Source organism: Coptis chinensis, chromosome 8 (genome assembly GCF_015680905.1).
Source record: "Coptis chinensis isolate HL-2020 chromosome 8, ASM1568090v1, whole genome shotgun sequence".
Lineage (NCBI taxonomy): Eukaryota > Viridiplantae > Streptophyta > Magnoliopsida > Ranunculales > Ranunculaceae > Coptis > Coptis chinensis.
Window position 1 is genome coordinate 54538400 of NC_141463.1, and position 13598 is coordinate 54551997.

Below are 13598 nucleotides of genomic sequence, written 5' to 3' on the forward strand. Positions count from 1 at the left end.
CCCAAAACAGATATGAACAATAACTGTTCATACCCCAAATTATGAACATTAGCTATGAACAATAGGTATGAACAAAACAGATATGAACAATAAATGTTCACACCCAAAATAGATATGAACATTGATTGTTCATACCCAAAACATATATGAACAATAAATGTTCATACCCAAAACAGACATAAACATTGATTGTTCATAAACACCCAAAATAGATATGAACATTGATTGTTCATACCCAAAATAGATATGAATATTGATTGTTCATACCCAAAACATATATGAACAATCAATGTTCATACCCAAAACATATATGAACATTAATTGTTCATACCTACTTAAAAAAAAAATGAACCAAAAATATATATGAACATTGATTGTTCATACCCAAAACATATATGAACATTGATTGTTTATACCCAAAACAGATATGAAAAATGTGTTCATACCAACAAAAAAAAACATGAACCCAAAGCAGATATGAACAATAAATGTTTATACCAAAAACAGATATGAATAATACATGTTCATACTTAAAGTAGGTATGAACAATACGTGTTCAACAGTAAAAAATGAACAATTATTGTTTGATTAACATTAAAATTTTAGAGGATCTTGGTGGAATCGAACCACCATCACCTTTGGATATCTCCAAAGTGCTCGCCCATTTGAGCTAAAGATCCACCAGGGTTTAATTAAAAAATAAAAATGATAAAATGATAATGGTGTGATACTTCATCTTCAATGTCTTTGATTTTTTGGATAATGGTTGTCATCTTTGTTCAACTTCTTTAAAATAACTGAAGTTTCGCACAACTTCGTATATTTCTCGACTTTGGTTTTAGGTTTTTTCTCTCGTAATTTCGTTTGATTAAAATAGGGAAGGGGTTTTGGGTTTTCTCTTTCATAATTTCGTTTGATTAAAACAGGAAAGGGATTCGATTTGTAGTTTGATGAGGTGCGTCATGAATCAAAAAGTCAGGTCAGTTGGAGAAGAAAGGGGTTTTGGATTTTCTCACTCGTAATTTTGTTTATTAACAGAAAAGGGTAAAAATAGTATTTAAGAAATATAAAATAAACCGAGCCAACTTATTTTGTCCTTGAGGGTTATTAAAATCAAGAAATTGGGTCCGTGAGTTATTTCATTGATGAAAATGGTTTTGTGAGTCATTATCACAAAACACTGTCCTCTACAGTTGTTTTGAATTGAAATTGGGCCTTCCGCCCAATTTCTTGTTTGGGGATTTGAGGTTTCCATTCTAGTTCAAAAAGGGTTGCCAAACAAAGTGACTCTTAATTTTCGAAAATAAATTATGAATTCCATCATAAAATCCAAGTTGCCAAACACATCATTAATATACTAGATGTCTCCTCTGCCATCATCTATTAACAAAAATGGATAGGACGAATTAACAATTTGAACTCATGTTTTTAATTAGTCTTGTGACGACTTATATATAGTAATGTCGGCTCGTAATTATGTGTTTACTGTTCACACAGATTGCTCCGAGTAGGGTTGGTCGCTCGCGAGTAACCCGAGCTCGGCTCGACTCAAACTCGTCCGCACAAAAATATGAGTCAAGTTTGAGCTAAATTTAAAGCTCGTTCTAGATGGCCAGTAACTCAAGTTTGAGCTCGAGTAGTTTGTGAGCTACTCATTCTAGTTTGAGTTGAGCTCGAGTTTGAGTAGTTTGTGAGTAGGGCTGAAAATGGTACGGGATGCGACCCGAATCCGACCATATCCGAATCCATTTTAACGGATATGGTTTCTATATTTGTGATTAGAATCCGACCCGAAATATTCGAAAACATGAATCATTTTAACAAGATTTATATTTTGATGTCTAACAATTAATTTATATTTACATTTATATATGAAAATCATTAAAATGGTGTATTTTTTGGTGTTTTTTAATGGATATGGACATCCGAAATCCAACCCAAATCCGGATAGATCCAAATATGGTAAAGAGTTTTAAGTGAGAATCTGACCCGAACCCGCTCCATTTCCAGCCTTATTTGTGAGCTACTCGTTTTATATGCCCCCATAATATATAATTTATACCCAACTATAATTTATACTTATTTTAATGTTTTATACACTTTGTTTTCGTTTCTGAACTTGAGTTCAAGTTCAAACGAGTATAATTGAGCATGAGCTCGAACCCGAGCTTGTAGTGCAAAACGAGATGAGTCAAGTTTGAGCCCCATATTAAACTCGAAGTCGAGCTTCTACAACAGGTGCGAGTCGAGTTTGAACGGGTAAAACTCGACTAGGGTAGTTCAATGACCAGCCCCGTCTCCCAGCCTCCCAATGATATTTAGTGTACGTACTAGTCATTGCTCCAACAAACATTTAATAGGGCGACCCCTTAGAAAGCAAATTCGTCTAATTCCGGTTTGGGTGAGGTAAGTAGTGCAGTGTAGAGCCTGAGCCTGTCCTCTCCCAACGAAGAAGATCGCGACAATGGTCTTCGAGGCCGTATGAATGACAATGATGTAAGTGTTAATCGGTGTCTATACCTCCTCCATGCTAACTGAACTGCCACAGCTGCCCAAGTTCTCCATCCCGGCGAGTAGTACCTTGCACTCCTCTTAACTTTCTCACTAACAAATGTGTAACGAAAATGTTGTGTAACATATTTAAGATCTTCGGCTTCTAGGCCAAATGCCTCTGTGGTCTCGAGTGTTACCAGAGTGAACGCAGATGGAGGCAATCTTTCGATAAATGGTCGTCTAAGGCACCATGACAAGAGCTCGTCTCCACTAAAGTTTCCAGGACCAAGCATGCAACAACTCTGCACGCCATCTCGTAGTACTTGGCTACTTTGTAGGTGGCCTCTTACAACAAATAACATTCTTTGAACTGGATCACCTTCTCTGGTTATCTACACTAGCAACACTGAAATACTTAGGTCCATGGTTCAAAATCTCGATGCACCCATGAAATCAATTGCACACAATTACATTAGTCCTGATCGATTATAGATATTATCTTTATCTTTTTATATTTAAATTTCTTTAGGGATGGAAACTCACTGTTTCTCCCTTAGGGAATATAAGGGACTTCACACGGTCACATATATTTTCCAAAACCAATTCATCCATGTGTTGAAACAATGGTACCTGAAAAAAAAGAAAAATTGAATGAAACCAGTTTAGATAGTGGCGGACGAGTACAGCAACTATCTGGGCCTGTATCCTGAAGGTTGATATCACCGTTGGCCTAATTATGAAGGTTCAATAGTTGTAGATAGAGCCATCAAGTGCCCAAAGTTTAAGAGCTAAAAAAGTTTCAATTCATTCCGATATGATCAGAGGCCAACCCACGCACAAGGACATTCAATTTAAATTACTTAAGGCATAAAATGAGAGTTTTGCTGATGGGCTAGTAGTACCTGTCGCACTAGGTCTAAACAGAGATGGTATTTGATGTCCCTTCTGAGGCCTCCAGGAAGGTTTCTGATCATCTCATATTCGTCTACTCCACGTGTTGCTGCCCATCGTTGTCGTTCATATTGACGTACTCTCTGCCTAAAACCTTGAGGCAAATATCTCCTCTTCATCCACCATTCCATATTCCTCATCTTCAAGTGCATTGCTTGCTTCTTTGAGGTAGTTGCATGCAAGAAAACCTGTCCCAACAAGCCCAAGTAAAAACTTTGCCTTTATATTTTTTATGTAATGTGATTAAAAACCTATCTATGGATTAGTAATCAGGATAATGTGGAGACTCCAAGACATACATATTTTTATGTGTGGCTTAAGATACCCGGTGTGTATGGGATCATGCATAAATCTCAACATAATTGCTTGAAAATACCTACTAACAGAATCCGCTTGTCCTGATTCATTGAGACAAATACCGTGACAAATATACCATCTTGGGATGGGATAATTTGATATGATATGATTTAGACATTATTCAGCATTGTTAAATTCATTGTATAATTTGGTTACCTTGATGTTTCCGATTAACATGGTAACAAGTAGAAGTCCACTAGTTAGAATGATGATGTTGAAAACAACTTCCGACCACTCAGTCGTGCTCTCTAGGTTCCCAAATGTGCTGCTCAACAAAATTCATATGTTCTCAGAAAACAAATTTTGAGGTATAACCACAAAGCCGAACTGAAAATGACTTACCTAAGAGTCATGAGGCCCCAAAATATGGGAAACAATATCTTCTCCAAACGATTTTCGTTTATAACAAGAGGAACCGTCCATTTGTATGCCCCATAATCAAAATTTTCGGCACTTTCAATACACATAAACCTAACGTGTTTGTTCTCACCCCAAACCAATCTTTGAGTGTCTCTTACAATGTGTGTTGTCCCATAGTAAACCGGTTGTTCACATGCCAACATCCCTGGACCACAGCCCTGTGTTGCTCTACATTGGGCTCTCAAACACTTAGTTGCCCTCTGGATTCCTAGCAAGTACCAACATGCACCTGCTGCCTGCGTACATATCGATTCAGTTAACTATGGCAATATGGAATTATACCAAAGCAACTTTGAACAATTTGATGGCCACGCTGAAAATATATAGTAACAGATGGTATTATCTTATGGGATACGAGAAAAACACTACTCACATGTGCTGCAACAAAATATGCAATCATATTAAGTGCGATCCCCCACCAAACAGTGCCAAAAATATAGCCAGAGAAGTTCTGCATCCGGCGTAAAAAGCAGACTGAGTGGTAAATCTTGGGGAGGTATTGGATCAAGAACATGATCAGCAACATTGACATAACCAATGTTATTGATCCATTGTCCAATAAAGACGGTATCACTATCCACAGTGCAACCTGAAAGTCATAAAAATGGAGCTTCAGTATAAATATCCAGAGCAATATGTATGGATGTTCCAAGTGAAGCAACGAAATTATTAATACTAACAGAATAAAGCGACATCTGAAAGAGTCTGGCTCGATTACCGCTGACTCAATTATTTAGGTAATGCTTCAAGTGCTTAGGAAGCGGATTAGCGTCATTACATATCTGACATTTATTAGTTAAATCAAATTTATAAGCTGAATGTCTCACATCGAAGAAGTTGTTGAAAGATCTATAGCGTATCAGCGTATAGCCTTATTTTGTCCTGTGACTGTGTTTTGGATTTCAGGGCACCCTGCATTGCCCCCCCCCCCTCCGCGTATTTCTTGAGCTTTTTGAAATTTACATGAACTCACCAGTAGGGGCAGTAGGGCTGTGTTTAATTTACAATATTTTCCTACTCTAGGATTTACAAGACCAAGGTAATTCAAGAGTGTCTTAGGAGTTCCACCACTGAAATTGCTACCAATATGATGTGTATTCAATCCAAAGTTTCTGGAATCTTAAAACTGCAAAGATTATCAGTATAGAATCTAGTTACGTTTAGTGGTGATTCTGATGGGGCAGCCACGATGTCCTTGAATCGTATCATAGATGTTCTAGTTCAAATTCTGAGCGCAATGTTTTTCCAAACGGGTGTTCTACCATCCTACCAAGCACAGCCTTAATTTAATAAACATGATCAGCATGAGAAGAAAAAAATTGAGTGCAGGTGGCGTCATATCGTTGAAGTCTTTGGTATCTTTGATGGGGCTAAGACCATCCAAAATATATTTATACATTATATTGTGAGCATGGAATTCTTGAAAGGACCAACTAATGAAGCTGTACAGTTAACAGGGATCTGTTGAATCCGAAGGAAAACTTTATTTTTAGGTGCAGTCGCACAAAACTCGAAATCAAAATCATATATCAGTAGGAATGGCTTGTACTAGTGCATTATTCTAGCCTTCTCCGTACTTCGGTATCAGAATTCAGATCCACCAAATGAATAAGAACTAAAAGCCAACATCTAGATATCTTGTGAAAGATGTAACGAGGTTTTCATTCCAAAATTAAAACTAACATAACCCAGATTGTAACTGAAATCCAGGAAGTAACAGTTATGCTTTCAGGTCCTTCACTTTAGACACCTAAACTAGTAGGAGCAAAACTGTCAACTTCAATTCCAGGTTCCCTCACTAATGAATTTTTTTTTTCACAATGTCTAACTTGGACCAAAAAAATCTCAATCTAGGACAAATGCTGTGGGTCCGAATGAGATCAACATGTGGCACACACATAAATTTGAAACCCTCTAAACTGATTCACTTTTGTCCAGTACAGCACCTCCTATCCAGACATTCAAACAAGAAGTACACTATCTGCATTATAACAATAGATAGGGGATCCAAAGCACGGACTTACGTACAGTAAGTCTAAGATTTATGTAAAATGCATGGTAAATAATAACGTGTGTACTCCGTCCATCTACAACTATAATGATGAAGACGACGAATATGCTAAATTGCTAATGATGATAAAATTACCTGGGGCAATGGGAGGATAACAAAGAGGTCCAAGAAAAAACCATTTTTAGCTTTCAGGTACTTCAAGGCTATTGATCGAGCACTTGTGCAATCACTAAGCCTATCCACATCAGCACCCCAAGAACCAAGAGACCTCTTCACCATTCTAAGCCGCAACCACATGTTCCAAAGGTGCAAGGCATCCGTCATGCACCGCAAAGCGGTAATAGTTATTGCAAACCATCCATCAACAAATAAGCACATGCAAGTGTCACTTATTGAAAGGGCGTAGAAGAATAGAGGATCAAGAAAAAGTCCCATTCCACACACAAGGAGAAATACTCGGTTCCATTCTTGTACCCATTTTGCTCTGGGGTCTAATATTCGGCCAAGAAAAAAGCCGCCTCCTCTAGACCTACTAGTACCATTGGCATGTTTGTGTCCATGTGAATTCTCTTCTTCTTCCTCCTCCTCTTCATTTTCATTTTCATCCTCATCGTCATCCACATGCGCGTGTCTAACGCGTGAGAGTTCTTCTTCACTGCTTGACATCTACAGTTGCAGAGCTCAGAAGAGTAACTAATGGAAGGGAGGAGGGAAAACTGAAAAGTATTTGGTAGTTAGGACAACGGAGTAGATGTGTGCATCTCTTTGTAAGAACGTACGTAATGAATTTTTGGCCACATTAGAACGTAGTTCTTTTTTGATACTTGGAAGAGCATCAACTTAATTGATGATAACATCCTCAAAGAAAGGCTACACTTCATGTCAAGCTATTTCTCAGGAGATTTCATTAGTCCATGTGGTAATGGCATGTGCATGGGATGTTAGCATCAAAATTTGATATTTGGTCAAATATTGAAAAATGTTTCTAACTTTCTATTTACAAGAATGAAGAATTAATAGAGCCATCATGCGAAAAGAAAATGGAAAACAATAATTGGGGAGGTGGAGCTAGGAAGATTGGAGTGAACAACCTTAATAATTTGTGACGTCCTTACCATCATGCCCTTAAGGTATATTCTCCATCAAGAAATCTGCTGAAGGGGAATGACTAACTTGTCCTACCTTGTGAATGGCATCCTAAACACCAAATATAAGATCTAAGAATTAAATTGTTCTTTGTCCGGCCTATAAAACTTGTTTAAATTGACTCCACCAAATAATGGGACGGATTTCTACCTCTTTTTGCTGGTAACAAAGAACAAAGCTGGGTTCTAATCATCTTAAATGGAGCTCATTTTCTTTTTAACTGAAAACTGATGGGATTGAAGATGCTCTACGTACTAAACTTTAAACAATATCATCATTACTGAAACATAATGACCGGGAAACTATCACTAAAAACTAAGAACAAAACAAGACCAACCACTTCATCAACAAAATGGCGTTTCTGTCATTTTCCAATTGCCAAACTGTAAGGTACAAATCTAAAAACCTTTCTTCGTAAGGGTATGCATGGAAATCACACCGAGAGGTATCAATGGCCATGAGCACATGAGCAATGTGGACAGATTGAATTATAAACAATCAAGCTGGTAAGTGTCAGAAGGATGTACAGTACATATGTTTGATTAGAGTATGTGGGGCCATCACAATACGACGTACGGAGTTTCCTTGCAGCTTCCGACCTTTGTTTGTATGTTGGAGAACCATGATTACATTATACTACTAGAGGTGATGTGCAAAGGCCCTTTAGCCACTCGAACAAATCAAACACATCATCATACACATAACTCCTCTTTCTTTGTCTCTTTCTAAGGCTGAGTCCAATGGCTCCCTATCCCTTTAAAAGTAGTGTTAAAGTCAATAAAGTAGAGCTAAAGTCAATAAAGTTGAAATTTTAAAATAAAATTTAAAAGTCGATAAAGTGGAAATTTAAAGTCAACATATTTTACTCTCTATCTCTTTTTTACTCTATATATGTTGACTTTTAAATTTTACTTTATTATCGACTTTAAATTTCACTTTTAAGGGATAGATAGGGAGCCATCACTCGGAAATTCCTAAGAATTAAGCCTCCCTATCTATCTAATAAAAAGCAATGGTGTGGAGCAGTAGATGCTCTCCGTCCAATGGTTGCCATTAATGTCTTTTTCTAAGTTGTGGCGTAAGGATTCAAGTGTTTGGAGAGTTTGTGTAATTTTATTAAGTGTAATCAATACTATGGGATCTATCCAAAAATCAATCAAAAGTCAACAATCGCGGTTTGGACTTATAAATTGTTGGGCTAATTTCATAAACCGTTAATAGCTTCCAATTGATTTGGGCTTATAGATAATGGGGTAATTGGGATGGCCTTTGCGGTTTGTATTTATAAATTGAGTTGTTTATTTGGTTTTGTGCGAATATTTTACGCTTAAGATCGCGTGTATGCTGCATGACGGCGAGCGATGAGTTGTCGGGATAATATCGCAGGCGCGTCGAGGTCTCGCGGGCCGTAGGCACGGGCATACCCTAGTTCTTATATGATAAGAGTAAGACAATACGATCATTTGTAAGAAGAAAATGACGAAAATCTACATGCACATTCATCACGCGTAGTCCGCGATCCATAGATAGAATTGAGTTCAGGTAAGGTTTTTTTTATGGAGTTATAACAATTGGCAACACAATTTTTAGTTCGCAACACTCTGCACACGATGATGTCTTGCTAAGCTGCCCCGCTAATACGCTAGGGTCCCAAAATGAGGCTCTATAACTAGAAGTTGCAAAGAGTGATAGATTATGGGTCACGGTCAGAAATTGTTGATTTCACGAAACTCAAGGGGTGCTGTATAACTAGAAGATATTAGAAAGTCGCATAATGATGTCTTGAAGAATAACTTAAAGAAAGTATCATTTTGATTACTTAAACGATAGGGGACGACTATAACACAAGGTCCAGCACCAAAAATAGTTACGAAGTCAATGCTCATTGGTGGGATTCAAATGACGTGGCACAAAATAAAAAACAGTAAGAAAAAAATCATAATCGGCTGGAAATATAGTGAAAATAGGAAAATAAAACAAATGCCAGGTTATATGGGCGCTAAAACTCAAACAAAACAGGGGCTAAATGCAGCACACTTTTCTTTTCTCCTCGATAGTGATCGAGGTTAATAGTTTCTGACTAAATCTCTCTCTCTATAGCCTTCTTTGATCGACACGGTGATCGTCATTTAAGGTTTCCGACCAACTCTCTCCATATCTGTCTAACGATAGTTTCATTGAGGTAACTTTAGTATCAATTTAACTACTTAGATAGTTTGTCTCTTTCTTCCTAAATTATAAAACATGCTTTTGTGCTTTGAATTTATTATTCAGCTGCAAGTTTTGATTTTTATTTTTTGCAATTAATTCTTGTAGTTTTATCATCGGCAAGTGAAGACAATATGACTGAAAATGAACAAGCTGAATGGGGTGATGTATGTGAAGATGATGAACCTCGCGGTGGTGTTATTGGTGATGAAGTCTATGAAATTGAAAAAGACATGAATATATATTGTCCATGTGAAGGAATGGAGTTTGATTCCCTCGAAGAAGCATATGTGTTTTACAATAATTACGCTGGTCACATTGGTTTTAGTGTTCGAAAGAACACCGTGAATAGATCAAGAGTAATCAGAGAAATTAATGGTCGGACATTTTGTTGTTCTTTTGAGGGGATGCGAGATTCTCGAGCCAAACGATTTGAAGAGAGAAAGCGGAACCAAGCTGATACGAGGACAGGTTGTAAGGCAATGATGGCTGTTCGCAAAAAAAAAGATGAAGAAAAATGGATCGTGTCTAAAGTTGTTGAAAATCATAACCATAATGTCGTCACTCCAAGTAAAAAACACTTGCTTCGATCGCAGAGACAGATTGACCCGAGCCAACAGATTATCGTGGATACCATGGATTCAGTAGGAATTAGAGGAAGTTTGATGGCTAGCTTTATGGCTAGCGAAGCCGGTGGGATTCAGAATATAGGATTTACTAAGAAAGACTTGAGTAATTATTTGAGTACAAAACGCCAAAGGGACCTTTCCAATGGCGATGCACAAGTCGTGGCTTGATCATCTTCAAAGAACAACAAATGGATAATCCTGCTTTTTGTTATTCGATACAAATTGACTTAGAAGGGCGTATGACAAATTTTTTTTGGACAGATGCTAAGTCGAGGATGGATTACTATTATTTTGGAGATGTTATTTGTTTTGATCCTACATATGGAATAAATAAGTTTGATATGCCATTTGCTCCTATTGTTGGAATAAATCATCATTTCCAAACAATATTACTTGGTGGTGCCTTGCTTTATTCTGAGACAGAAGAGTCTTTTATGTGGGTAATGAAAAAATTGATGGCATCAATGGATGGAAAACAGCCGAAAGTTATCATCACTGATCAAGATTCAGCCATTGGAGGGGCTATTGAGAAAGTTTTACCTGGTACTCATCATAGATATTGTTTGTGGCATATAACTAGAAATGCAAGGAAACATTTGGCTCATGAGTTTGTCTCAAAAGAAAATCTGTTTAGGGATTTCTGCAAGTGTTTATATGGTTACGAGACTATTGCAGAGTTTGAGCATAATTGGGAGGTAATGCTTGAAAAGTACAACCTAAAAGAGAATAAGTGGCTAAAAAATCTATTTGGATAGCGAGAAAAGTGGGCATCAGCTTACAGACGTGACCTATTTTCAGCAGGTATATCATTTCTTGTATCTTTTTTTTTTTTTTTCTAGCGCTGGTTATCTCAATGGTTTAGTTACACTTTGCTTTGAATAATTTCTTTATGGTCAAATTATAAATTTGTAGGTATGTACACGACCCAACGGAGTGAAAGCATCAACTCTTACTTTGATAAATACCTGACAAAAGGTATGGCTCTTTCTAAGTTTGTTAAGCAATATGAATTAGCTATCTTGGATAGGCGGGAGGAAGAAAACAAGGAAGATTATGTCACCATTTATGCAAGGCCAGTTTTAAGACTTAACGTTAAAATTGAGAAGGAGGCAGCTGGAGTTTATACAAGAAGTATCTTTTGTAAGTTTCAAGAACAGTTATATCAAGGTCTTTCTTACCGCCATAGGAAAGTTGAGGAGCATGGAACAGAATGTGTCTACAAAGTGTGGATGGAAGGACACGATCAGGTAGCGCGCACCGTCCTGTTTGAGCCTTCTACAATGAGTGCAAAGTGTAGCTGCCAATTGTATGAATTTGCAGGTTATTTGTGTAGGCATATCTTGAAAAAAGATTTGGTTGAAGATGTTCAAACACTCCCAAAACAACATATACTCAAAAGATGGACAAGAGAAGCAAAATCTGGTTTGGTGGTGTTCGGAAATGAAGAAATTCAAGTGAGTCATCAAGAAAGTAAAACAAGTAAATATTGCAAACTTTGCAAATTGGGAGTCAATTTTGCGTGTAAGGCTTCACCGTATGATGAAGTATACGAAGTGGCAATGAAGGGTTTACACAATACCTTACGAGATGTTGAAGCTACACTTAGGAATATATCATTACGTTCGGAATAGCAGAATGAAGAAACTGAAAAGGAGCAAAATAATCAAACAAGAACCCCAGTTGCCCATATTCAGAAGCCATTATTTGATCCACCTTTTGTGAAGCCCAAAGGTCGACCCAAGGATTTTACATCGTTTCTTGATAAGGGAAAAAATGGGACGAAGAAAGGTAGTAAGAAAAACACTCAAACAAAACCAAATGCCAAAAAAAAGAAAACTCGAGGAAAGGAAATCTCAGATGGGGGGGCTACCGAAAGAGATTCAGATTTCCACACTGTCAGTCAAGTAACTAAAATTATGTTCAACTTTATTTAGTAGCATTAGCTATTGTTTTGATTTAACAATATTCTTCTGGATTTCGTAGGAGCTTATGATGGATACTGAGCAACAATCTCGATACAGCCATGACTTCATGCTCCCCTCTTTTAATCAGGTTAGTGTTATAATTGTTTTTTTTTTGCCGGTGGTTGTTGTTGCATTTGTACATGTTATTATATTGAAATTTGTTTGTTGTTGTTAAGAGTATTTTGGGACTGGTACTCGTAGTTTTCTGCCTAGTCATCAACCTTTCCATTTGAGTTAGGTACCATACAACCTTCTTACTTAAATAGATAAAACAGTTAAGTATTGACATAATAGCTAGATACATAAATGGTTCCATGGTGACTATATAGGAGTCTTTTCTGGTTGGAAATAATTTTGAGATACAGCATGATGCGACATCCACTATAGGAATTCACCAACTTGAACAGGTATTTGAAGTTCTAAATTCGTTTGTTATCAATAAATCTTTGCATGTGGCAAAGTTTTTGATACAAACATATATGTAACTATTTTTTATTTTTTATTTTTTTTGTTATTATACAGGGGACTTTTGAACATTTTTTCTTGAGGCCTCAACAATCTCATGGAATTGCAAGCATTGATCTCAATAATATGTTGCAGGTGATTATATTAGTATTCTACAATACAACTTGTTCACAGTATAAGTCTACTTACGCCATTTTTTTTTTTCGTCTTCGAGGGATTCATTGTTGTGACTTTGTAATTAGCATTCACTTGACTTAAAACCAGAAGAATCAAATTTTTTTTGTTTGGTATGTGTTTTTTTCTATTACCGCAATTAAGGGTGGAATTCGAGCCGAGCGGCTCGGGCTGAGCTCGAGCTCGCTCGTTTAACTATATGAGCCGAGCTCGAGCTCAAATTAAAGCTCGTGTAACAAATGAGCTTGATGAAGCTCGACTCGTTTAGCTTAAATAGCATATTTGTAGTGTAAAATAACCGAGCCACTTGGGCTCAGCTCGTTTAAGCTCGGCTTGAGATCGCTCGTTTAACTAATGAGCCAAGCTCGAGCTCAATTTAAAGCTCGTGTAATTAACGAGCCGAGCTTGAGCATGGTAAAGCTCGGCTTGTTTAGCTCGAATTCCACCCTTAACCTCAATAGCTAGTGTAATCTAGTATATCTATGACATTGATTTTATTATTTTCATGTGTAGGTGCACTTTGTAAACGGCGGAAATGGTTTGGAATTTTGGCGAAAAAGACAGCCGACTTCGTCTTGGATCAAAATATAACATTTTGTTCATAGGTTTTAACATTTTGTTCATAGGTTTTTTTTTTGTAAATGGCTGGAAAGGGCTAACTACACTCATGACAATTTTTGTTTCATAGTTGATGTTGTCTGAGTATAATTTTTGTGAATAATGTGTGCTAAAAATGAGTCAGTTCCCCACACCAACTCCAATTCCAACAGCGTCAGTTCT

The 13598-nt window shown here is 37.1% G+C and overlaps 1 protein-coding gene and 1 pseudogene across 2 annotated transcripts; one reads left to right on the forward strand and one right to left on the reverse strand.

Moving 5' to 3' along the window:
- Window positions 1–2055: 2055 nt before the first annotated feature.
- CNGC4 (cyclic nucleotide-gated cation channel 4) lies at window positions 2056–7013 on the reverse strand. Its single transcript, XM_086578377.1, has 7 exons — window positions 6368–7013; window positions 4595–4810; window positions 4144–4457; window positions 3958–4066; window positions 3396–3632; window positions 3037–3123; window positions 2056–2885 (listed from the first exon to the last, which is right to left on the reverse strand). The coding sequence occupies exons 1-7, from the start codon at window positions 6896–6898 to the stop codon at window positions 2370–2372; spliced, it is 2010 nt and encodes a 669-aa protein (XP_086434503.1). The 5' UTR covers window positions 6899–7013; the 3' UTR covers window positions 2056–2369.
- Window positions 7014–9206: 2193 nt separating this feature from the next.
- Window positions 9207–13569, forward strand: LOC147481975 (protein FAR1-RELATED SEQUENCE 5-like; annotated as a pseudogene). The gene is made up of 8 exons (XR_015203941.1): window positions 9207–9560; window positions 9695–11016; window positions 11128–11190; window positions 12199–12265; window positions 12353–12417; window positions 12509–12586; window positions 12702–12779; window positions 13332–13569. The product of XR_015203941.1 is annotated as a protein FAR1-RELATED SEQUENCE 5-like (transcript).
- The last annotated feature ends 29 nt before the right edge of the window (window positions 13570–13598 follow it).